The 25,788-nt window shown below is 44.1% G+C and overlaps 1 protein-coding gene across 1 annotated transcript in view; it reads left to right on the plus strand.

The window, feature by feature from the left end:
* dnhd1 (dynein heavy chain domain 1) overlaps positions 1 to 25,788 on the plus strand; it is a 283,483-nt gene that overhangs the window by 121,407 nt on the left and 136,288 nt on the right. The window contains exons 22-27 of the mRNA XM_072576637.1: positions 898 to 1,198; positions 3,347 to 5,117; positions 10,526 to 10,752; positions 16,069 to 16,270; positions 19,201 to 19,303; positions 22,656 to 22,805. Coding sequence (XP_072432738.1) covers positions 898 to 1,198; positions 3,347 to 5,117; positions 10,526 to 10,752; positions 16,069 to 16,270; positions 19,201 to 19,303; positions 22,656 to 22,805 — 2,754 coding nt within the window. The remainder of the gene's footprint in view (positions 1 to 897; positions 1,199 to 3,346; positions 5,118 to 10,525; positions 10,753 to 16,068; positions 16,271 to 19,200; positions 19,304 to 22,655; positions 22,806 to 25,788) is intronic.

Raw genomic sequence — 25,788 nt, forward strand, 5'->3', positions numbered from 1 at the left:
GACTAGATTGGATTGGGATATCTGGTTGGACTGAAGGGTCTGTTTCCATGCTGTACATCTCGATGACTCTATGAATGCAAATTCCATCTTCTTCTGTGGCGGGGTACAAACCCAGGTCCGCAGGACATTATTCTGTTTCTGGATTAATAGTCGAGCATGAGACCATCACCTTCCCCATGTCGCACTGTCGGAGGGTCAGTGCTGAGGGAGTGGGCACTGTGGGAGGGTCAGTGCTGAGGGAGTGGGCACTGTGGGAGGGTCAGTGCTGAGGGAGTGCCGCACTGTCGGAGGGTCAGTGCTGAGGGAGTGTCGCACTGTTGGAGGGTCAGTGCTGAGGGAGTGTCGCACTGTCGGAGGGTCAGTGCTGAGGGAGTGGGCACTGTCGGAGGGTCAGTGCTGAGGGAGTGGGCACTGTCGGAGGGTCAGTGCTGAGAGAGTGGGCACTGTCGGAGGGTCAGTGCTGAGGGAGTGGGCACTGTCAGAGGGTCAGTGCTGAGGGAGTGGGCACTGTCGGAGGGTCAGTGCTGATGGAGTGCCGTACTGTCGGAGGGTCAGTGCTGAGGGAGTGCCGCCCTGTCGGAGGGTCAGTGCTAAGGGAGTGCCGCACTTTCAGAAGGTCAGTGCTGAGGGAGTGCCGCACTGTTGGAGGGTCAGTGCTGAGGGAGTGTCACACTGTCGGAGGGTCAGTGCTGAGGGAGTGGGCACTGTCAGAGGGTCAGTGCTGAGGGAGTGCCACACTGTCAGAGGGTTAGTGCTGAGGGAGTGGGCACTGTCGGAGGGTCAGTGCTGAGGGAGTGCCGCACTGTCAGAGGATCAGTACATGAATGGTGTTGAGGAACAGACATATATCAAATATTGTTCTGAAGACCATATTATATCTGATTGTTTCTTTTACAGTTTCAGAGGTATGTGAAGTTATTGGAGCTGCTGCTTTTATCAGGTTGTTCTACACTGCTGGTTGGTGAACAGCTTTCTGGGAAGACCAGCTTTGTGCAGGCAGTGAAAGGATTAATCTCCTACCCCACCATTTATCGACTGCCCATCAGCACGAACACCCAGCCCAGACACGCTCGGTGCTACCTGACAGAGAAGGTCTTCACTAGCGGGCAGCAAGAACTCTCCTTATCATCTGCAGTGACTGCTGACGCCAAGGCCAAAGCCCTTTTCTTCCTGGATGACATTCATGCTGCTCCTTTCAGTGAGTGAGGGGTCATCGTGGTGTTCAAAATACGGAACCAATACAGAGACTGGATACAGAGGGACCCTGAGGCTGAGAGTGACCCCGAGAGTGACCCTGGCCCTGGCCCTGAGAGTGACCCTGAACCTGAGAGTGACCTTGAGAGTGACCCTGGCCCTGAGAGTGATCCTGACCCTAAGAGTGACCCTGAGACTGAGTGACCCTGAGGCTGAGAGTGTCCCTGACATCAAGAGTGATTGACCCTGAACTCTCCCTGTTTTCTGAATAGTTCCTCTTGGGAGTATTCAAGAGTATTCAAACGCTGCAAGACTTTAAAGTTTTGTTTCTGTGGCTATGATAATAGTGGTTCTGCAGGTTGTGGGTCCCCCACCAGAAGGAACTGGGGCAGATTTTTTTTTGTCCTCCTTTTCTTGCTTCTTCCTGATTTGGAGTAAGCAGAGGCTATCTTTAAGGACTGACACTCATCCCCCCACATTTGCACCCCTCACTCCCCTCCCACACTTGCACCCCTGCCCCACCTACTGCTACATCGGGGGAACTATCTTCACACACACAGACACACACACACACACACACACACAGACTCATCCCCCCCTCCACACTCACCGCCACATAAACATACCCCACATTTGCTCCCTCACACATTTGCCCTCTCACCCATATTCAATTCCATACTTAGTCCCCCACACACACTGACACCGTCCACTTATCCCCCACTTTCAAACCCCTACACACTCTCCACAAAGGCATTCTCACACATTTCTTATGATCTCAGTTGATGGGAAGACTGCACAAGTCAGTTCCAAGAATGAAATTTGGCTTGATGGGTCATGTCTGTTGTTATTTTAGTTGGTGTTGTGGCTGCAAACTGAACCATGGTCACATGAGAGTGCAGTGTTTCTTTAACAACAGAACAAGAGCACGTTACATAGAAGATAAAAATAATAAACTAAGCATCTAAACCAGATAGAACATAGTTTGAAAAATCTTCAAACACAGCAAAATAGGGTCCCTTCCCATTTCCCAACACTATCTATCACAGGGATTTAAATCCAGAGAAATTATCCCCTGCAACAAAAGCAAACGTTACTGGAAAAGCTCAGCAGGTCTGGCAGCATCTGTGAAGAGAAATCAGAAGTTAACATCTTGGGTCCAGATATTCCAAGGAAGGGTCACCGTCCCCGAAACGTACGGTGACCCTCCAATTTTTCTTCACAGATGCTGCCAGATCTGCTAAGCTTTTCCAGCAACTTCTGTGTTTGTTTCTGATTCACAGGATCCACAGTTCTTTCAGTTTTTTAATTGTCCCCTGTATCAAATCTGTATGTTCAACTGTACTGATCCCTCCCCATTTCCTTCCTGTAAACTGTGAAGTCTTCTTACATGAATACTTTCATAACGGAAGGTGCAGACTTTCTGAGATTTTTGTAAACTTCAGATGTCTAACCAAAGTCTCCTGGTTTGAAAGTTTCACAAATTAAACTTTTCTACTGAAATAACTGTTCTTTCCCTGTGCAATCCTGGACTCATTCTAAGAGAGAAACTACATTTACTGTTCACCTCAGTCAGGGCTTGTCCAAACTGCCCTAAAACTTGCAATTTCTTATTTTTGTAAGCTAAACTTGATTTTCTTTTCATTAACCTGTCCATAGATGTTATTATATACCCCTGGAACACGCGAGACTTGAACCTGGGTCTTCTGGCTCATAATGGACATAACCACAAGAACCCTCAAAATAGTCCATTGTAGAGACAGACTATTTTGAATCAACCTGCTGAGAGATGTTATGACACATCACTATGTTTGATGATCCTGAACCAAGACCAGCTAATGGCCATCAATTTAATTCAATTTATCATAAAGTACAAAATTAAAACAAGGGGGTTCCTCTCTGACATATCCTGGATAAGGGTCACTGTTCCAGGGGACTGTCAGACCTGGATGTTTTTGAATTATCCTTCAGAGGAGTAACCAGCCCCATGTACTATTACTTTATAATCCAAAATGTAAAAAAGTTCTGTATATAAATCAGACACCTTTCATATCACACACCTGTCCCAATATGCACACACAGATTTCAGCTTGTTGTGTTGGAAGAGTTGACACTGAGTTTAATCTCACCATCTTTAAATCTTGTTGTTCTTTAGAGGTGGGTTCAGGATGCCAACCAGTCATCGAGACGTTCCGTCACTCATTGACCTGTCATGGCTCGTATGATGGGAACTGCCAGCAGTTCCGTTACTTCCATTCTGCCCATGTCAACTACATCATGACTTGTGCACCACTCCGAGGAAGAATGGGTTTTGTCTCATCTCGTTTCACCCGATTGTTCACTGTCCTTGCTCTTCCAGAGATGACCTCAGCCATGTTAACAGCCATTTACACTCCCTGTGTGACCCAGTGGCTGAATAACTTCCCGACCTACACACTGGCCAGACACGCTGTCCTGGCCCATGCTCTTGTTTCAGCCACAGTAGAGCTCTACCACAGAGTAAGGCAGACTCTGAAGCCATCACCTAGCCGTGCCCATTATCTGTTCTCAATGGCGGATATCGGGGCAGTATTGAATGGTATGTTCTTAATGAATCCAGCATCTATCACCATGCTTGTCAAACCCAAGAAAGGTAAACTCAAGCGATCAGGATCTCGGCTGTCATCCACCATTTTGTCTGTCACTAAAATCATCATCGATCTGTGGCTACATGAGTCCATGAGGACCTTCTCCGACTGCCTCCTGATCAAAGAGGACAAGAAAACTTTGACACAGATATTGGAGGAAGTGGCTCAGTTTCATTTCTGTACTTCTGAAAATGGAGCTGAAAGCCTTCAGACTCTGCAAGAAGTAGCTGAATCCTCAATTGAGGTTACTAGTCTGAGCCAGTCTAATGTGGCAGAGTTCCAACAAATCATCATACCGGTCTCCCTGGAAGAGCAGAGTGCAGATAGATCTAGAGAGACATCTGGTGATGGTGGCAGAGAGCCTGGAGTTATCGCTAATCTAGACCCCAAAAGCCAATTACCTCAACCTCTGCAGCTCACTGAATCTGGATCAAAGATCTCAAGCAAGTCTTCAGAGCAAGCAGAAACTACCAAGAGAGATTACACCAGTTCTGAGGTCCAACATTGGTTGACTTCAGTATCAGAGAGTCAGACAAATGACTCAAAGACCAGGAGTCATTCTCCAGCTGGGGCACCCCGTGACAATCCAGGGACAGAAAGTGAGATCTCTGTCCAGAAAAAGCACAAACATGCCAGAAGTCACAGCAGGAAGACTAAGAGGTCAGAAACTCTAAAACCACTGTTCCCACCCCATTTACTGCGCTCAGAGGAATCTTTAGTTAACCTCATCTACAGCAAGTTGGCTGTTCGCCCAGTTAATAAACAACAGATGAGCTCTCCCAAGTGGAACCCATACCGGGAGGTGAACTGTGATACAATTGCCCAGCAACTCCAGCTAATTGTCCAGAAACAGAACCACAAAAACAAAACCAACTACCAAATCATTTTCTTCAACGAATGTGTGTATCACTTTGTACGTATCTACAGGGTTCTGTGCACTCCCAGAAGTCACTGCACCTTGCTGTCTCTCACTAATTTCTCTGGCCGTAAAACACTGGTCAGATTGGCTGCCTACCTCACTATGGCTGACCTCTTTGAGATCAACGGTGAGATGTCGAGACTGGAGATAGCTAAAGTGATTAAGCAGGCAAGTTATGGGGCTGGGATTCATGGAAAAGACACAGTGATTCTGGTCCACGGGGCTCTGAGGAAGGACATATTCCAAGATTTGAATGACATGATGGCAGAGGGTAAATATCCCGAGCTTTACACAGCCATTGAATTGGAGGAATTAGCCAAGATGTTTGCCAACATTAGGAGGCTGCCATTAAATGTGAAGAGAGAGCAGGTGATGGAGAGGTAGGTGTAGAATGTTCAATCCCTGGCGATTTCATAAAGCTCCAACTCTTGATGAATGGCACCAGGAGGTACCTGTGCCTTGCCTTCTATTGTGTGTCACTGCAATTAAACAGAGGGCTGAATGCCAATGATAATGTCACTCTGTGTTTGAGTGACCTAAACAATAAGACAATAAGAAATTGGAACAGGAGTAGGCCATTCAGCTCCTTGAGCCTACTGTACCATTCAATAGGATCATGTCTGATCCGATATTATAGAACATAGAACATTACAGCGCAGGACAGGCCCCTCAGCCCTCAATGTTGCGCCGACCTGTCATACCAATCTGAAGCCCATCTAACCTACACTATTCCATGTACGTCCATATGTTTGTCCAATGATGACTTAAATGTACATAAAGTTGGTGAATCTACTACCGTTGCAGGCAAAGCATTCCATACCCTTACTACTCTCTGAGTACAGAAACTACCTCTGACATCTGTCCTATATCTATCACCCCTCAATTTAAAGCTATGCCCCCTCGTGCTCACCGTCACATAGAATATAGAACATAGAACAATACAGCACAGAACAGGACCTTCGGCCCTCAGTGTTGTGCCGAACATTTGTCCTAGCTTAAGCACCTATCCATGTACCTATCCAATTGCCGCTTAAATGTCACCAATAATTCTGACTCTGCCACTCCCACAGGCAGCGCATTCCATGCTCCCACCACTCTCTGGGTAAAGAACCTACCCCTGACATCCCCCTTATACCTTCCACCTTTCACCTTAAATTTATGTCCCCTTGTAACACTCTGTTGTACCCAGGGAAAAAGTCTCTGACTATCTACTCTATCTATTCCCCTGATCATCTTATAAACCTCTATCAAGTCACCCCTCATCCTTCGCCGTTCCAATGAGAAAAGGCCTAGCACTCTCAACCTATCCTCGTACGACCTATTCTCCATTCCAGGCAACATCCTGGTAAATCTCCTCTGCACCCTCTCCAAAGCTTCCATATCTTTCCTAAAATGAGGCGACCAGAACTGCACACAGTACTCCAAATGTGGCCTTACCAAGGTCCTATACAGCTGCAACATCACCTCACGACTCTTGAATTCAATCCCTCTGCTAATGAACGCTAATACACCATAGGCCGCCTTACAAGCTCTATCCACCTGAGTGGCAACTTTCAAAGATCTATGAACATAGACCCCAAGATCCCTCTGCTCCTCCACCTTACTAAGAACCCTACCGTTAACCCTGTATTCCGCATTCTTATTTGTCCTTCCAAAATGGACAACCTCACACCTGACAGGGTTGAACTCCATCTGCCACTCCTCAGCCCTCTGCATCATATCTAAGTCCCTTTGCAACTGACAACAGCCCTCCGCACTATCCACAACTCCACCAATCTTCGTGTCATCTGCAAATTTACTGACCCACCCTTCGACTCCCCTTTCCAAGTCATTAATAAAAATTACAAACAGCAGAGGACCCAGAACTGATCCCTGCGGAATTCCACTTGTAACTGGGCTCTAGGCTGAATATTTACCATCTACCACCATTCTCTGACTTTGACCAGTTAGCCAATTCTCTATCCAACTGGCCAAATTTCCCACTATCCCATGCCTCCTGACTTTCTGCATAAGCCCACCATGGGGAACCTTATCAAATGCCTTACTAAAATCCATGTACACTACATCCACTGCTCTACCCTCATCCACATGCTTGGTCACCTCCTCGAAGAATTCAATAAGACTTGTAAGGCAAGACCTACCCTTCACAAATCCGTGCTGGCTGTCCCTAATCAAGCAGTGTCTTTCCAGATACTCATAAATCCTATCTCTCAGTACCCTTTCCATTACTTTGCCTACCACCGAAGTAAGACTAACTGGCCTGTAATTCCCGGGGTTATCCCTATTCCCTTTTTTGAACAGGGGCACAACATTCGCCACTCTCCAGTCCCCTGGTACCACCCCGGTTGACAGTGAAGACAAAAAGATCATTGCCAATGGCTCTGCAATTTCCTCTCTTGCTTCCCACATATTCCTAGGATATATCTCGTCAGGCCGTGGAACTTGTCTGTCCTCAAGTTTTTCAAAATGCCCAACACATCTTCCTTCCTAACAAGTATCTCCTCTAGCTTACCAGTCCATTTCATACTCTCCCCTTCAACAATACGATCCCTCTCATTTGTAAATACTGAAGAAAAGTACTCATTCAAGACCTCTGCTTTCTCTTACGACTCAATACACAGTCTCCAACTGCTGTCCTTGATCGGACCTACCCTCGTTCTCGTCATTCTCATGTTATCCTTGATCCTACCCGCCAAAGATTTTTCATGCCCTCTCTTAGCTCTCCTAATCCCTTTCTTCAGCTCCCTCCTGGCTATCCTGTATCCCTCCAACACTCTGTCTGAACCTTGTTTCCTCAGCCTTATGTAAGCCTCCTTCTTCCTCCTTACAAGATATTCAACCTCCCTCGTCAACCAATGTTCCCTCACACGACCATCTCTTTCCTGCCTGACAGGTACATACATATCAAGGACACGTCGTATCTGTTCCTCAAAAAAGTTCCACATTTCAACGACATCCTTCCCTGACAGCCTATGCTCCCAATTTATGCTCCTCAGATCCTGTCTTGCAGCATCGTATTTACCCTTTCCCCAATTGTAAAACCTGCCTTGTTGCACGCACCTATCTCTCTCCATAACGAAGGTGAAAGTCACAGAATTGTGGTCACCATCACCAAAATGCTCACCCGCTAACAAGCCCATCACTTGTCCCGATAAAGGCTCTCCCTGTCCACCCTATCTAACCCTCTGATTATCTTATATGTCTCTATTTAGTCACGTCTCAACCTTCTTCTCTCCAACAAAAATATCCTCAAGGCGCTCAGCCTTTCCTTGTAAGACCTTCCCTCCATACCAGGCAACATCCGAGTAAATCTCCTCTGCACCCTTTCCAAAGCTTCCACATCCTTCTTATAATGCTGTGACCAGAACTGTACACAATATTCCAAGTGCGGCCGCACTAGAGTTTTGTATAGCTGTAGCATAATCTCATGGTTCTGGAACTTGATCTCTCTATTAATAAAAACTATTAATAAAACACTGTATGCCTTCTTAACAACCTTGTCAACCTGGGTGGCAACTTTCAAGGATCTGTGTACCTGGACACAGAGATCTCTTTGCTCATCTACACTACCAAGAATCTTAGCCCAGTACTTTGCATTCCAGTTACTCCGACCAAAGTGAATCACCTCACACTTGTCTGCATTAAACTCCATTTGCCACCTCTCAGCCCAGCTCTGCAGCTTATCTATGTCTCTCTGTAACCTACTACATCCTTCATCACTATTCACAACTCCACCGACCTTAGTGCCGTCTGCAAATTTACTGACCCACCCTTCTACACCCTCAGCCAGGTCATTTATAAAAATGACGAACAGCAATGGACCCAACACCAACCCTTGCGGTACACCACTAGTAACTAGACTATAGGATGAACATTTCCCATCAACCACCACCCTCTGTCTTCTTTCAGCAAGCCAATTACTGATCCAAACTGCTATATCTCCCACAATCCCATTTCTCTGCATTTTGTACAATAGCCTACTGTGGGGAACCTTATCGAACGCCTTGCTGAAGTCCATATACACCACATCAACCGGTTTACTCTCATCTACCTGTCTGGTCACCTTCTCAAAGAACTCAATAAGGTTTGTGAGGCACGACCTACCCTTCACAAAACCGTGCTGACTACCCCAATCAAATTATTCTTTTCTAGATGATTATAAATCATATCTCTTATAACCTTTTCCAACACTTCACCCACAACTGAAGTAAGGCTCACTGGTCTATAATTACTCCCCTTCTTGAACAGGGGAACTATATTTGCTATCCTCCAGTCTTCTGGCACCATTCCTGTAGACAATGACGATGTAAAGATCAATGCCAAAGGCTCGGCAATCTCCTCCCGGGCTTCCCAGAGGACCCTAGGATAAATCCCATCCGGCCCAGGGGACTTAGCTATTTTCACACTCTGCAGGATTTCTAATAACTCTTCCTTGTGAACCTCAATCCCACCTAGTCTAGTATTCCTCACATCCACTTTATTATCCTTTCCCTGTAACCCTTGATTCCCCAAATGATCAAGTATCTATCTACCTTAGCTTTAAATAAACACAATTTGAAGGAGCTGGTGTTGGATTGGGGTGGACAAAATTTAAGATCACACAACACCAGGTTATAGTCCAACAGGTTTATTTGAAGGCACTAGCTTTTGAAGTGCTGCTTCTTCATCAGGTGGAGCAGAATCATAAGACACAGAATTTATTCCAACAGGATTGTAGTGTCATGGAATGTAATATTAAACAAATTTAGCTTCAGTCGTTAATCTTTTAGAATGATCATGTTGGTATCAGTTCTTTCATGTGTAAATCCCAAAACTTTTTTAAAGTTACATTCTCAAAATAGCTTTTAACAATAGGTGTCATCTCAACTCAGATACTGCATTGAAGGTACATTTTGAGATCAAGTAGAGACTACAGCAACGGATGAATAGACACTGCACAACAATCTCCAGCCAGGAGTGTTCCCTCCTAGTCGGGACTCATCCGGGACATTTGACCTAAGTGTGATCATCTTAATCCTCAAAGTTTTATTTTATTCCCCTAAATGAGAACATAAGAGACTTTCATCAGAATTTCCAATAAACACAAAAATAACATGTTAATTTCAGGCAAACTTATTTTGCAAAAATAAGTGACACATTGATCATCAACAAAGCTACTGTGTAAATTAAACTATATCTCCTTCAATCCCGAACAAACATTTGTACACAGTCAGGATTGCACAGTCACACACACACACACACACACACCACACACGGCACGCGCGCGCGCGCGCACACACACACACTACACACGCACACACGGCATGCGCGCGCTCACATACACATATACATGGACTGACACACACAGACTGACACACACACACACATATACATGGACTGAGTGGAATCATCTCCAGTAACATATCTCAGTCCAGAGACTGTAGCTAAGCAATGGCAGTATAGAGTAATCCAGATTTATCAGGTCTGTCTGTGCATCAATTAAAGCAATAAAAGTCTGCCCTTACCTCACTCTAAAGTTTGCTAAAATTTTTCCAAAATCACTAATGATTTTTGTTTTGTAAACAGCAAATATCCCTTTAACAATTTGACTTTCCAGTTTCAAGCAATCACCTGATAAACTCATTGTGACCCAGTAATGTACAAAACTATTCATCCATGCTGTCCCTACCCTACATTGCCTCCTTATTTCCCCCAGCACCTCATGCTGCTCCATTATTTTCCCTCCCTCTCCCCACCTCATACCATCCTTTTCTCTAGCTAACTCTTTCTGTGTGTCCCTCTGGTACAGGTTTCTCTTGGCTGTATTGCAGTCACTCCATGTGGTGTTGCTGTTGAACACATGGGATAGTGCCTACATGCCCGGACAGAGGGTTGGCCTCCCTGGATACCTGGCTCACTTCCTCCTGCACTGTAGCTGCATCGATGTGTGGCAGCCTTGGCCACACCAAGCTTACACCCAGATTGCCAGCTCGCAACTTGGAGTCAGCAACCTCTCAACAATCAACAGGATCAACGGTCAGTATTACTGGCACCTCAGCCTCAGGAACAGGGGTCAGGGAACAGGGGTATCTCAGGCTCAGTCCTCACAGTCACTGGGCTCAGATCCACAGCCCACATCTCAGAAGGCACTGTCAGTCTCAGAAAGGGAGAAGAATAATCTCAGGAATAAAAGTATTGCATCCTGAGAGTGGGTCTCACAGACCCACCTTGTAATCCCTGGAGTCTTGAAAATTAAACGATGATCTAATTGAGGTCTTGAAAGTGATCCAAGGACCCTATGGAGTCAGTGAAGAGAAAGTGCTCCCTCTCCTTATGGTAGGGGGGAGTCTAGAGGAAAGGAGGGGTCAGAACCTTCAAACCTGAGAATTCACTGCTCAAGAAAACTGTTGGTGCTGGGGTTCAATGGAAATGTAAACACTGAGGGTGATAGGTGTGACTTACACAGCATGGTAAAGAGTTACAAAATCAGGATATAGAAGATAGAACAGTGCAGCACAGGAACAGGCCCTTCAGCCCACCATGTTGTGTCGAACATGACATCAAATTAAACTAATCCCTTCTGCCTGCCATTGGACCATATCCCTCCATTACTTGCGTATTCATGTGTTTATCTAAAAGTCCCTGAAACTTCCCTATCACATCTGCCTCCATCACCACCCCTGGCAGTTTATTCCAGACCCCTACCACTCTCTGTGTCGAAAGCTTGCCCCTTACATCTCCTTTGAACTTCCCCCCCCCATCTTAAATGCATATCCCGTGGTATTAGACATTTCAACACTGGCAAAATATTCTGACCGTCAACCCTATCTATGCATTTCATAATCTTATAGGTTTCCATCAAATCATGTAGATGATGTTTTACTGTAGATCAATCAGCAGTGGAACAGGTTCAAGGGACTAAATGGAATCTTTCTGTTCCTATGAGTCTGCCTCAGGACCTGCCATCCATTAACTCACTGGACTACACTGTATCTCATTCTCCCACTCCCCCACCCCAGTCCAGAACTCACATCTTTCACCAGAATCTCTGCTGACTCCTCTGTTCACCTGTCTGAGCTCACTTGGTTTGTTAGAGCCACCTCCTGCCTATTCCAATACAATAATGGCCATCCAGCTTCTTTCCCTGCCTTCCCTAGTCAGCCAGTTACTATAAGACCATAAGACATGGAAACAGAAGTGGCAAATCAGCCCATCACATCTGCTCTGACATTCAATAAAGTCCTAGCTAATTTGATAATCCTCAACTCCACTCTTCTGCCTTTTCCCTGTAACCATTGATTCCCTTACTGATTAAAAATCTATCTGTCTCATCCTTGAATATACTTAATGAGCCAGCCTCAGCAACCCTTTTCAGTAAAGAATTCCACAGATTCACTCCCCTCTGAGCAAAGAAATTCCTCCTCATCTTTGTCGTGAATTGGTGCCCCTTATTCTGAGATGATGCCCTCTGCATGTACGCTCTCCCACAAGGCGGAGCAACCTTTCTGTGTCTACCTTGGCAAGTCCCATAAGAAGCTGCAATGTTTCAATAAAGCCTCGTCTTATTTTTCCAAACTCCAATGAGCACAGGCCCAATCTACTGAACGTCTCCTCCGTAAGACAGTCCTTCCTGGGATCAGCTGCATGAACATTCTCTGGACTGACTATGATGCCAGTGTATCATTCCTTAGATAAGGGAACCAAAACTGGTCACAGTATTCCAACTGTGGTCTGACTGATGCGTTGTACAGATGTAGCAAAACCTTACCTGTAGAAACTGTATGTGGTGATCAAAGTTTGTGAGAATATTTGTAGCTCGGGTGCTCGTTGTTGTGGTTCTGTTCGCCGAGCTGGGAATTTGTGTTGCAAACGTTTCGTCCCCTGTCTAGGTGACATCCTCAGTGCTTGGGAGCCTCCTGTGAAGCGCTTCTGTGATGTTTCCTCCGGCATCTATAGTGATTTGTATCTGCCGCTTCCGGTTGTCCATTCCAGCTGTCCGCTGCAGTGGCCGGTATATTGGGTCCAGGTCAATGTGCTTATTGATTGAATCTGTGGATGAATGCCATGCCTCTAGGAATTCCCTGGCTGTTCTCTGTTTGGCTTGTCCTATAATAGTAGTGTTGTCCCAGTCGAATTCATGTTGCTTGTCATCTGTGTGTGTGGCTACTAAGGATAGCTGGTCGTGTCGTTTCGTGGCTAGTTGATGTTCATGGATGCGGATCGTTAGCTGTCTTCCTGTTTGTCCTATGTAGTGTTTTGTGCGGTCCTTGCATGGGATTTTGTACACTACATTGGTTTTGCTCATGCTGGGTATCGGGTCCTTCATTCTGGTGAATTGTTGTCTGAGATTGTCTGTTGGTTTGTGTGCTGTTATGAGTCCTAGTGGTCGTAGTAGTCTGGCTGTCAGTTCGGAAATGCTCTTGATGTATGGTAGTGTGGCTAGTCCTTTGGGTTGTGGCATGTCCTCGTTCCGTTGTCTTTCCCTTCGGCATCTGTTGATGAAATTGCGCGGGTATCCACACTACCATACATCAAGAGCATTTCTGAACTGACAGCCAGACTACTGCGACCACTAGGACTCATAACAGCACACAAACCAACAGACAATCTCAGACAACAACTCACCAGAACAAAGGACCCGATACCCAGCATGAGCAAAACCAACGTAGTGTACAAAATCCCACGCAAGGACTGCACAAAACACTACATCGGACAAACAGGAAGGCAGCTAACGATCTGCATCCATGAACACCAACTAGCCATGAAACGACACGACCAGCTATCCTTAGTAGCCACACACGCAGATGACAAGCAACATGAATTCGACTGGGACAACACTACTATTATAGGACAAGCCAAACAGAGAACAGCCAGGGAATTCCTAGAGGCATGGCACTCATCCACAGATTCAATCAATAAGCACATCGACCTGGACCCAATATACCGGCCACTGCAGCGGACAGCTGGAACTGACGACTGGAAGCGGCAGATTCAAACCACTATAAATGCTGAAGGAACCATCACAGAAGCGCTTCACAGGAGGCTCCCAAGCACTGAGGATGTCACCTAGACAGGGGACAAAACGTTTGCAACACAAATTCCCAGCTCGGTGTATGTAGTGTCACTGGTAGAATTGAGGTGAGAGCCCAGCTATTGCCTGAACCCACAGGAGCCAGTCTAGATTCACAAGATCCTACCCAGACTGTCCACTGTACACTGAACAAATCTGTTCCTGGGGATCAACAGCAAGAGATCAGAGTGAGGGGGTCAAAGAACAGGAGCCACTTCAACATGTAACTCTCCTTTTAAAAAAGACAGGTAAGGAACAAATGAAGAGACAACAAGAAAACTAAAACAAACAGCAGATAAATTTAAAATAACACCAGGTTCCAGTGAATGGAAAAGACAAAGCAAAGGATGACCAAGCAGACAAGGTGAAATACAGTAAACGAGTCTGATAGGAACAGTACAGTGGCTATCAAAAACAACACACAGGGTGGTCAGGAGCAATCAGTCACCTGGAAAACTTCATGTTGAAAAATACTTTGCGGACACCCCCCAAAGAGCAAAGAACATTACAGCACAGGAACAGACCCTTCAGCCCTCCAATCCTACACCGATCCAGATCCTCTATCTAAACCTGCGCCTATTTTCTAAGGGTTTGTATTCTTTTACTCCCTGTCCATTCATGTATCTGTCTAGACACATCTTAAATGATGTTATCGTTCCCCTACCACCTCCACTGGCAATGCATTCCAGGCACCCACCACCCACTGTGTAAAGAACTTTCCACACATATCTCCCCTAAACTTTTCCCCTCGCACCTTGAACTCGTGACCCCTAGTAATTGAGTCCTCCATTCTGGGAAAATGTTTCTTGCTATCCACCCTGTCTACATGGTTTTGTAGACCTTAATCAGGTCCCTCTTCAACTTCCGTCTTTCTAATGAAAATAATCATAATCAACTCCATCTCTCTTCATAGCTAGCACCCTCCATACCAGGTAACATCCTGGTGAACCTCGTCTGCACCCTCTTCAAAGCATCCACATCCTTTTGGTAATGTGGCAACCAGAACTGTACACAGTGTTCCAAATGTGACTGAATCAAAGTCATATACAATTGTAACATGACCTTCCAACTCTTTTACCCAATACTCCATCCAATGAAGGAAAGCTTGCCATATGCCACCTTGACCACTCTATCGACCTGGTTGCCACCTTCAGGGAACAAAGGACCTGAACACCCAGATCTCTCAGTACATTCATTTTCACAGGGCTTTTCCATTTGCTATATAGTTCGCTCTTGAATTGGATCTACAAGATCCATTACCTCGCATTTGTCTGGATTGGACTCCCATCTGCCATTTCTCTGCCTAGTTCTCCAATCTATCTATATTCTACTGCATTATCTGACTGTCCCCTTCACTATCTGCTACTCCACCAATCTTTGTGTCATCTGCAACTTGCTAATCAGACCACCTATACTTTCCTCCAGATCCAGATCCTTATAGTTTTCCATTTTGAGAAATTACCTTCAACTACTATTCTTTGTCTCCTGTTGCCCAGCCAGTTCTCTATTCATCTAGCTAGCACAACCTGGACCCCATGCAACTTCACTTTCTCCATCAGCTTACCGTGGGGAACCGTATCAACTGTCTTGTTGAAGTCCATGTACAGTGTATGACATCTACAAACCTGCCCTCATCAATCAACTTTGTCACTTTCTCAAAAAAATGTAACAAATCAGGGATGGATCCTCACCAAAGATAATGTGAACAAAACAACAGCAATGAAAATACAGATAACCTAAAAGAGGGTCTGATCTCTTTTCCCAGGTTGTTCCCGTCTTTGGATTTTAAGCAAAGAGAAAGAATATAATGCCAGAGGGTCAGTGCTGAGGGAATGCTGCACTGTCGGGGGGTCAGTATGGAGGGAGTGACGCAATGTCGGAGGGTCAGTACTGAGGGAGTGTGGCACTGTCGGGGTGTCAGCACTGAGGGAGTACCGCACTGTCGGAGGGTCAGTATGGAGGGAGTGCCGCACTGTCGGAGGGTCAGTACTGAGCAAGTGTGACACTGTTGAATGATCAATACTGAGAGAGTCCCGCACTGTTGGAGGATCAGTGCTGAGGGAACATTAAACTAAGGCTTTCTCTGCCTCTGTGACCGAGCTAAGAGTCCCCAATGCACACCATTGCATCAGTTACTAAAGTCTTGTGATAATGGAAGGTCCTATGTAAATGTAGGTTGTTGAATCTGCAGTCGGTATTATAGCTGCGACATAGTGTTATGTGTTTGACTGACTGCATTTACTGACTCCACACACTGATGGTGTTGTGTCCTCTTGCTTTAGGTCAATCAGTCGCTCAAATTTGGACAATGATTCCAGAAATCACCAATGTCATGGCTTTAATTCACCAATCAGCTCTGAGCTACTTGAACCACGTGCTCCCCACTGTGCCTCTCATTTCCCCACGTCACTACTTAGATTTCATTGACCTCTTCTGGATGCTAACCCATAACCTGGATCAATGTGTGGGTTTGGAAAGTGAGAGGTGAGTTATTTCCACCATCATCCTGAAGGTGATTCCTGTATAATGAACAGGGAGTAGGAGATTGCAGCAAGAGCCAGGACAGGATAGGGCTGGAGATTAGGGACAAGGGGAATTGGATTGGAATTAGGGCAATATGCTATAATCAGATCAAGCAGTATTAGGGAATACAGAGATTAATGGATGGAGTTGAGGGGATTATGAAGACAACAGTGATTACGAGAATCAGAAGATATTGGGGAACAGGGAGTTAAGAGAAGGAATTGGGTTGGCAGTTGGGAAGGGGTTAGAGTAACATGAAGTTAAGGAAATGGAGGATGTTTGATGGCAGTGATGAATTCACTTCAGGCCAGAAGGCTGGAGGAGAGATAATGGCATTGTGGTAATGTCACTGGGCCACTAATCCTGAGTGAAAGTGGCTTTTGCCCAAAACATTGGTTTTTCCTGCTCCTCGGATGCTGCCTGACCTGCTGTGTTTTTCCAGGACCACTCTAGTCTTGACACTAATCCTAAACCCAGGCTAATGGTTTGGGGCGTGTGTTCGAACCTTACCCTCGCAGCGCTGCAATTTGAATTCAATGAAAGACTGAAATTTTAAAAGCTAGCCAAATGATGACCATGTAGCTGTTTCTGATTGTTCTTAAAAACTTATCGGGTTCACTAATGCCCTTCAGGGAAGGATATCTGCCATTGTTCCCTAGTCTAGTCTACATATGACTCTAGACCCACAGTGATGTGGTTGATTGTGAACAGCCTTCCAGGGAATTCAGAGCCTGCAATGAATGCTGGCCCCAAGGGCATCATTTGAAAATAAAATGCAAGTGTTGGAGAGGAGATTTGAGGCAAAGATTTTTCTCCTTCTGATGGTGGGGTCTGGAATGCATTGCCTGGGACAATAGGGGAGATGGGTAATCTAACAACCATTAAAATGTACTCAGTTGAGCATTTGAAATGTCATAAAATCAAGGCTATGGGCCTAGTGCTGGGAAGTAGGAGTGGTGTAAAGGGTATATTTTTGGTGATTTGGTTTATTATTGTCACATGTTAAAAAGTATTGTATTGCATGCTACCGAGACAAGTCATTCCTTACCTAAGTACATCAGGGTAATAGAACAGAATGCAGAATATAGTGTTACAGCTACAGAGAAGGTGCAGAGAAAGCCCAACTCTAATGTATAAAAGGTCCATTCATAAGTCTGATAACAGCTGGGAGGAAGCAATTCTTGACTCTGTTAGGTATTTTCAAACCTTTATGTCTTCTGCCAGATGAAAGAGAGTATAACTGGGGTGGGGAGGGTTCTTTAATGACGTTAGCTGTTTTTCTGAGGCAGCAGGAAGTGTTGACGGGGCCAATGGATGGAAGGTTGGTTTGTGGGATGGACTGGGCTGTGTTCATGACTCTCTGTAATTTCTAGTGCTCCTGGGCAGAGCAGTTGCCATACCAACAGTAATGCAACTGGGTGGGATGCTTCCTATGGTGTATCTATAAAAATTGGTAAGAATCTTTGCTGACATGTGAAATTTCTTAGCCTTCAGAAGAGATAGAGGCACAAAAACATAGAAAAAAGATGCAGTAGGCCATTCTGTCTTTTGAACCTACACCACCATTCAATATGATCATGTGATTATGCAATCACAGTGTCCCATTCCCGCTTTCTCTCCATATCCCTTGATCCCTTTAGCCACAAGGGCCACATCCAGCTCCCTTGTGAACATATTTAATGAACTGGTCGCAACAATGAATTAGTGTGCTTTCTTGACTGTATAACCAACATAGGTAGACCAGGACAGATTGATGGTGATACTTACTGCCAGGAACTTGAAGCTCTTGACCACATCCACCTCAACACCATTGATGCAGACAGAAGCGTGTCCTCCACTCCATTTCCTGAAGTTGATAACCAACTCCTTCATTTTACTGACATTGAGGGAGAGATTGTTGACTTTACACCATGCCATTAAGCTCTCTATCTCTTTCCTGTACTCCCTCTCATCGTTGTTTGAGATCTGACCCATTACAGTGGTGTCATCAGCAAATTTGCAAATGGAATTCGAGCTGGTGGTACAGACTTGATGGGCTGAAAGGCCTTTTGTGTCCTATACAACACCTATACACATTGGAATCTATTTTTAAATGAAGACATAGAGATGCTTGAACTTGAAGAAGTCATTTTAAATTCATTCATGGGATGTGGGCATCACTGGCTAGACCAGCAATTATTGCCCAACCATAGTTGTCCTTGGGAAGGATGGGGTGAGCTGCCTTCTTGAAATACTGCAGTCCATGTGCTGTAGGTAGGCCCACAATGCCCTTACGGAGGGAATTCCAAGGTTTTGACCCAGTAAAAGTGAAGGAACAGTGATCAGAATTTGGTCAGAACAAAGAAGGTTTAGGGTAACTCAGAAAGTGAGAGGTTATGCTAAATACAAAATTGGAAAACCAAACCGTTCCTTTGTTAGGTAGTTGTAGACTTGAGGCAAGAATTTTAAATCACCACCAAAGCCACATATATTTGGGAACACCACCTCCTGCAAGTTCCCCTCCAAACTACTTATCATCCTGACTTGGAAATATCCTTCACTATTGCTGGGTCAAAATCCCTACAGCATATGGACTGCAGCAGTTCAAAAAGGCAGCTCACTCCCACCATCTCAAGGGGCAACTAGGGACAGGGCGATAACTGTTGGTCCACCTCCCATGAGAGAATCTTTTAAAATGATGAAATTAGGAGAAGAGATTTGGTTGATTATAAATCCAGGGTAATGTGACTTGAAACAGAGGAGTGTGGAATCTAGTCATTTATAGAAAGGAAATGTATAGCTATTTGAAAAGTTTAACATGTGAATTGGGCTAAGGGATAGCCCTCCAGATTGCCTTATTGTGTCTGGAAAAGCTCTGTGAGAATATTAAAGATTCTGAGTGTGATTTACAGGATGGGACTGGGTTTGGATAAGATCCAGCAATTGTATAAAGAAGCTGAGGAATACATGAAGTACATAGACAACCTGAAACACAAGCTGAATGAACTGGCAGAGGTAAGGAACAACGCTAATGTCACCACAACTTCCAGCTCTTCCAACTTTCCTCATCTTCCTCCCTTCCCGTTGTGAAACCATGTGTTTTACAGTCAAATAGCACTGATTCTCCTTGGGTCAGAGGTCAAGGGAACTGCGACTTCCTGTGCCATAATGTCATCATCAGAGGGAATCCTCTTTTCTCATTATAGACAACAGGCCAATTCAGAGCCTTATGGGCCAGATTCCATCAGTGGGCACTGTTTAGTCATGGACTGACACCATAAGTGTCTAATAATGAGGACTGGAGGCTTGTTCCCTTCTTTCTGAGTCACAACCAGTCATCCAGAATTACCCTCACCAAGTTCAAACAAAGTCAGAAGTCACATGACATCAGGTTATGGTCCAACACGTCTATCTGAAATCACAAGCTTTTGGAGTGCTGCTCCTTCATCAGGTGACAAAGGAGTAGCGCTCCAAGAGCTCGTGGTCTCAAATAAACCTGCCGGACTATAACCTGGTGTCATGTGACTTCAGACTTTGTCCACCTTAGTCCAACGCCAGTACCTTCACTTCATGAATTCTAACCAAGAGCAAGGAATCTATTTAGCACCTTAAATGATTCTATGACTCTATTTCTTCACTGGGACCTCTATGAAGCCAAATGCATTCAATACACACTCATTTTTGTTATTGCAATCTATTGTTTGGAACACCAGTTGCCCTGAAATCTTTTAAAAAGGCCAAACTCGCGACACCGTTAGAACCACGCTCTGCGAGTGGAAACACATGAGCTCTGGTATCTGGATATAAAGTAAATTTTATTGCTGATTTATGGGTATTTGACGCTTCAGAATCTTTATATCACTGGCCTTTACCAGGTTTCACACCTGCAAATAGGTTTTCCAACATTATTCTGTCACCCAAAAAATTCCAATCAGACTTGGACCATTCCTGACTGAAGAGGATACAGTGTGTCCCCTTTATATGGCGCTGAGCCTGATTCCAGTTGCCAGAAGTTGAAAGGTCATTTTCTGACCCCTGACCCAAGGATACGAGTAGACTCTCAATAGTTCTCAGCTGTGTTCAGGTTACTTCAATGTGGATCTGATCAGATTGTTGGTTCTCCCAGGAAATAGGAGCAGGAAGAGGCCATTCAGCCCATCCATAAGACTATAAGATATAGAATCAGAATTAGGCCATTTGACTATACCATTCAATCATGGCTAATATCTTTCTCAACTTGATTCTCTTGATTTCTCTCTGTAGCCCTTGATTCCCTTATTAATAAATATTCATCAAACCTACTCCACTATTCAGGACCATCAGGGCTGACTTTTGGGTTCGGCTCCACTTTCTCGCCCACTCCTACTGTCCCAAGATTCCATGAAACCAGGAATCTGTCTATCTCAGCACTAAACACATTCAGCCGTGGAGGACCCACAAACTTCTGAGAGAGAAAATTGAAAACCCTCTGAATGAAGCCATTTCTTATTTCAATGGAAATGATTGCCCTTTTAGCGTGGGTTTGTACCCCTGCTTTCCAGATTCCCCGGCCTGTAGGAAACATCCTCTCAACATGCTGCTTACCATCACCTTTTCAAGGGCAACTAGGGAGGAACAATAAATGCTGCCCAGCCAGTGACACCCACCTCCTGCATCAGTAAAAATATGACATCTTCCAACACCACCCTCTCCATGTCTTGTTCAGAGGCCTCATGCATCACAGTTTTAATTCAGAAACCTTGCAAAAGGTGATAGTATCAATGATCCTCATGCACCTTCCTTGCCAATTTAATGCCAACTCATGCCCTGTTATAAATTGGGTGAGGGCCCAGACTTTGAAAAGATTAACTCTATTTATACAGAGGCAGAGAAACTCTGACTTTATTTGATTGACAGCTCTCTGAGTTTACAATAAGCTAGTTTTTTTTCAGTGATCTTTGTCTCTTTGGTTTGATGTTTGCTCTGAAATAAGAGGCCCCTATTTCTGATGTACTGGTTGGTTGAAGCTTTTTGAGGGTTAGGACAATGCCAGTGTTTTTCTAAGTTATGAATGGTCTTTATTTCTAGCTATTTCACATATGGCATTCTCACTATTGGACAGAACTTGTCAAATCTTTCCCTCTGTGGCCCAATTTCAAAGCTTGAAAGTTGTTATGTCCCTGAGTGAGAACAGTAAATTTGGGAATACAGCTGTCCAGTTGATATAATTTAGTCAGAGCTCAGGGTCCTGCCTCAGAGCTCATAACTCCAAAATTTCAGCTCACAACTCCACCTGGATTTCCAATCCCCATTTTCCCAGGGACCAATCTCGTAAAACCTCTCTGTCCCATCACAAGTGCATATATATCATGTGAAAATGCACACAATATTCTGGATGTGGTCTCACCAACCCTTATACAACTGTACCAAGACTTCCTTAGTCTTCTACTTATAGAGTCATACCTCCTGTAAGCAATCTCTTCAGTCTAACCAGTCCGTGCTGAACATAATTTCAAGCTAAACTAGTCCCACCTGTCTACTCCTGGCCCATATCCCTCCAAACATTTCCTATTCATGTAGTTACCTAAATGTCTTTTAAACATTGCAACTGTACTCACATTCACTACTTCCTCAGGAAGTTCATTCCACACATGAAACACTCACTGTGTAAAAACAAAAATTCCCCTTTTTTTAATCTTTCTCCTCTCACCTTAAAAATACACTCCCTAGTCTTGAAAACCCCCACCCTAGGAAAAAGACACCTACCATTCATCTTATCTATATCCCTCATGATTTTATAAACCTCTATAAAGTCACCTCTTAAACTGCTACACTCCAGTGAAAAGAGCCCCAGTCTATCTAGCCTCTCCTTATAACTCAAACTCTCCATTACCAGCAACATACTAGTAAATATCTTCTGAACCCTCTCCAGTTTAATAATATCCTTCCTATAACTGGGTGACCAGAACTGTACACAGTACTCCAGAAGAGGCTTCACCAACATCCTGTACAACCTCAACATGACACCCAGCTCCTATGCTCAAAGGTCTGAGCAATGAAGCAAGCGTGCTAAACACCTTTGTAACCATCCTACCTAAACTTCAAAGAATTCTGTACCTGAATCCCTAGGACTCTCTGATCTACAATACTACCCAACTTTTAATTGTACGATTCTTGCCTTTGTGTGTTTTACCAAAATGCAATACCTACATTTATCCAAATTAAACTTCACCAGCCACTTTTCAGCCCATTGACCCAACTGATCAAGATCCCTTTGTAATTTAGGTAACCTTCTTCATTGTCCACTCTACCATTAAACTCTTTGCAATAATTGCTCACTATATCTGAACTGGAACCCTATCTGACTGGGTCTTCTTATCTGCTGTAGATAAGGAGGCAGCTGATTGACCGGTTTGGGAAAGTGAAAGGAGAATTTATAGATCTCATATCAAAATGTCGTGATGAGGAGTTTCGTATTGCACTGCTAATGCGAGAACTGGAGGCGGCACAGAAGAAATTTGATGAAGAGTTTGGCACGGTAAATATTCAGCTGACATGAGGTCATTCAGATCAGGCTGTCAATTAACTTGTCAAATGGGCAACAATTGAACTCTGATTGCCCTGTGGTAACTGGGGTTTCCATCTTTAATGGGACATAGCTGCTGTTTGCCATGCACAATGTTTGAATGGCTCACTTTCCAGCCGTCCATATACATGGGACCAATGGCTTCTTCCTGTACCATAGAAATACTGTGATCCTACGAATGTGATTCAGTGACTTCTGAAGAAAGGTCACTGTACCTGAAAAGTTAACTCTGGCTGCCTCTCCACAGGTGCTGCCAGACCTGCTGAATGTTTCCAGCAATTTCTGTATTTGTTTTTGATTTTCAGTATCTGCACTTCTTTAGTTTTTTTACTTGTAGATTCAATCCTAGCCTAAAGGCTCAGCATAGCATTGAGGCTGATGTTCCCGATGCGGTACCACGTGATTGTTAAACAACTAAAAGTGCCATTAGTTGAACAAGGCAATGAACTAAAGTCCCTTCGCCCTCTCAGATGTAAAAATAATGCTGGCAGGGGGAGGAGGTTCACTCCAGTGTCCATGTCAAAACTCATCCCTCAATCAATGTCACAGATGTTCATTATTATGCTCTTTTCATGTGTTTGCTGGACTAAAATTAGCTGCAAAAGTTCCAACATTAATATGGAGACTGCAGAATCATGCCATTCAGCCCTACAACTCTCTGCTAGTGTGGCCTGACAAAGGTGTCGTATAATTGCCATTCCTTTACTGTTACTGAGTCAAAGACCCGGATTTCAATGAATGATTTATTGTCACATAAATTTTCATGATACAGTGATCAGTGTTTTGTCGCACAATCAGGTGCCATTTTAAATTATAAAAAGGATAAAGATAAATTGTTTAAATAAGGGTTCAACTTCTGGTTATATTGGGGTCTCAAGCATGGCTTCAGGGCTTCTGCAAGGTCTCCACAAGGTGTTCTGGCTCTGAAGAAATCTACTCCATGAACAGCAACAACAATGCCCATGTCCCAGAAGAGCCCAGCTCTGGGACTAGCGCCACTTCCACAAGGAATCCCAATCTACATCACTGCAGAGTCCGCCCCACCAACACCACACTCAGCCAAACATTGCAGTGAATTCCCTCCCCACTGGCATTGTGGGTCAACCCAGAATTGAAACGGTTAAAGAAGTCAGCTCACCACTACCTTCTCAAGGGCAACTGGGGTGGACAATAAATATTGGACCAGCCAGCGACACCCAAATCCCACAAACAAGTTTTTTTAAATCTCATGTTTCACATGAGGCCGCTGCTGTTCCTATTCATTTCACTCAATCCGCACCAAATATTACATTGGCTCTGAGATGTGCAAAAATTGTGAAAGATGCTACAAAGTCACTGGTGATTAGACAGGAACTAGAAGTGTGCAGACCTTAGAAGTGTGGTTGCATCAAACAACAATTACCCTGAGCCACATACTGGCAGAGAGGTAGAGATACCACAAGATGCCGGCAGCGACAATCCCAGCAAATACCACATGGAAGCTGCAGTTAGCTGCGAATTTCATGCATTGCCCCCCTACCATAAGGAGAACATTGCTGAAGAACCTGAAGAAAGAATTTGCTGAAGAAAGGTGAGTTTACCATTTTAAAAGTATTACTGCTTCAAGAAAACGGAGTCAGCCAGCAGCAAAACCCAACAGAGAGAGACAACAGCAATTGTGTCAGGAACCACAGGACAAGTTCAACACTCCAAAGGCAAACTTTCACCAGGAAGCTGATTAGAGGCACAGAGAAAATTGTGTGAGCAATTTAAAGAGAGACACCAGTCACACCCAAAAAAGCAAAAATCTTAGTGAAGGAGTCTCTGTAGGGAGCTGAGGAAGCCTGTGGGCATAAAGTGAGATATTCTGAGGGGAAAAGGGGAATCTGTGTAAGGACCAAAAAGGAAGGGGAGGAAGTTTGAAAGACAGTTTTCACCTCTCATAACAAATGTCACTGCCATTGAAAATTAGCCCATGAGGCGTAATTAAAAGGGACAGTGAAAGGACTAGACAAATAATTTACAGAGTCAGAAAAACTCAGAATTTATTTAAGCTATAAAAGAGCAAATTAGAGAAATCTACTAAAAAGGAAAAGAAAAAAACCAAGAGGAATTAACATTTTAAAAGATCCACAACTCAAGTCATTAAATGTAGTTTTGGTGGGAATATTAACTAGAGCTGCAGCAGAGAACTTTATTTTGAGGCGACTGTAAAAGAAAGTATTCCTTCCACATTGAGAAAAACAGGGGAGTGTCCATTTTGTCTCTGAGGAAGCAGGAAAACTCCATCTTGGGGGAAAAAGACATGAAAACTATGTTGCAAGTCATTAAAAAATGTGGGAAATCTGAAAAAGGTGATATAAAACCCAGTAAGCAGGAAAGAGATACAGTATTTCAAAGAAACAGAATTTTAAAAACAGAAGATCATCAAGGGTCAGCCAGTTATAAATTTGAAGGTTTATGTACAAATTTTAACACACCTTTACAGCAAATCAAATTTAAAAAGACTAGAAAACAAAAATACTGCATAGTCCAGCAAGCTCTTCAGGAATTAAATTTACAACAACTTTGATGAATCAAAGAATATAAGCTTGAAGATCAGTAGATTGAAAGAAGCATCAAAATGACGCAAATTTAATATGGCTTTACCAGTAGCAGGAATTAATAAGCACATTGATAGGGGAATGGAAGGAAACAAAATACTCCCTCAACATTCCAGCTCAGAGACAGACTGTACAGAACACAAGGTTGGACACTTGTGGAGACACTTTTTTACGAGACAGAATTGCTTCAAAATTAGACACAAAGTCTAAGTAGAACAAGTTAATGCATGACTGTAGCCAATAATGGGGGGTCCTATTGTGGATGATTAATCAACAGAATATTGAATACAGATTATTTTGAAGAAGTCTTAAAAGTGTTTGCAGATTACTTCAATTTAAGAAACAAATAAAAT

The sequence above is a fragment of the Chiloscyllium punctatum genome, chromosome 9 (assembly GCF_047496795.1).
Source record: "Chiloscyllium punctatum isolate Juve2018m chromosome 9, sChiPun1.3, whole genome shotgun sequence".
NCBI lineage: Eukaryota > Metazoa > Chordata > Chondrichthyes > Orectolobiformes > Hemiscylliidae > Chiloscyllium > Chiloscyllium punctatum.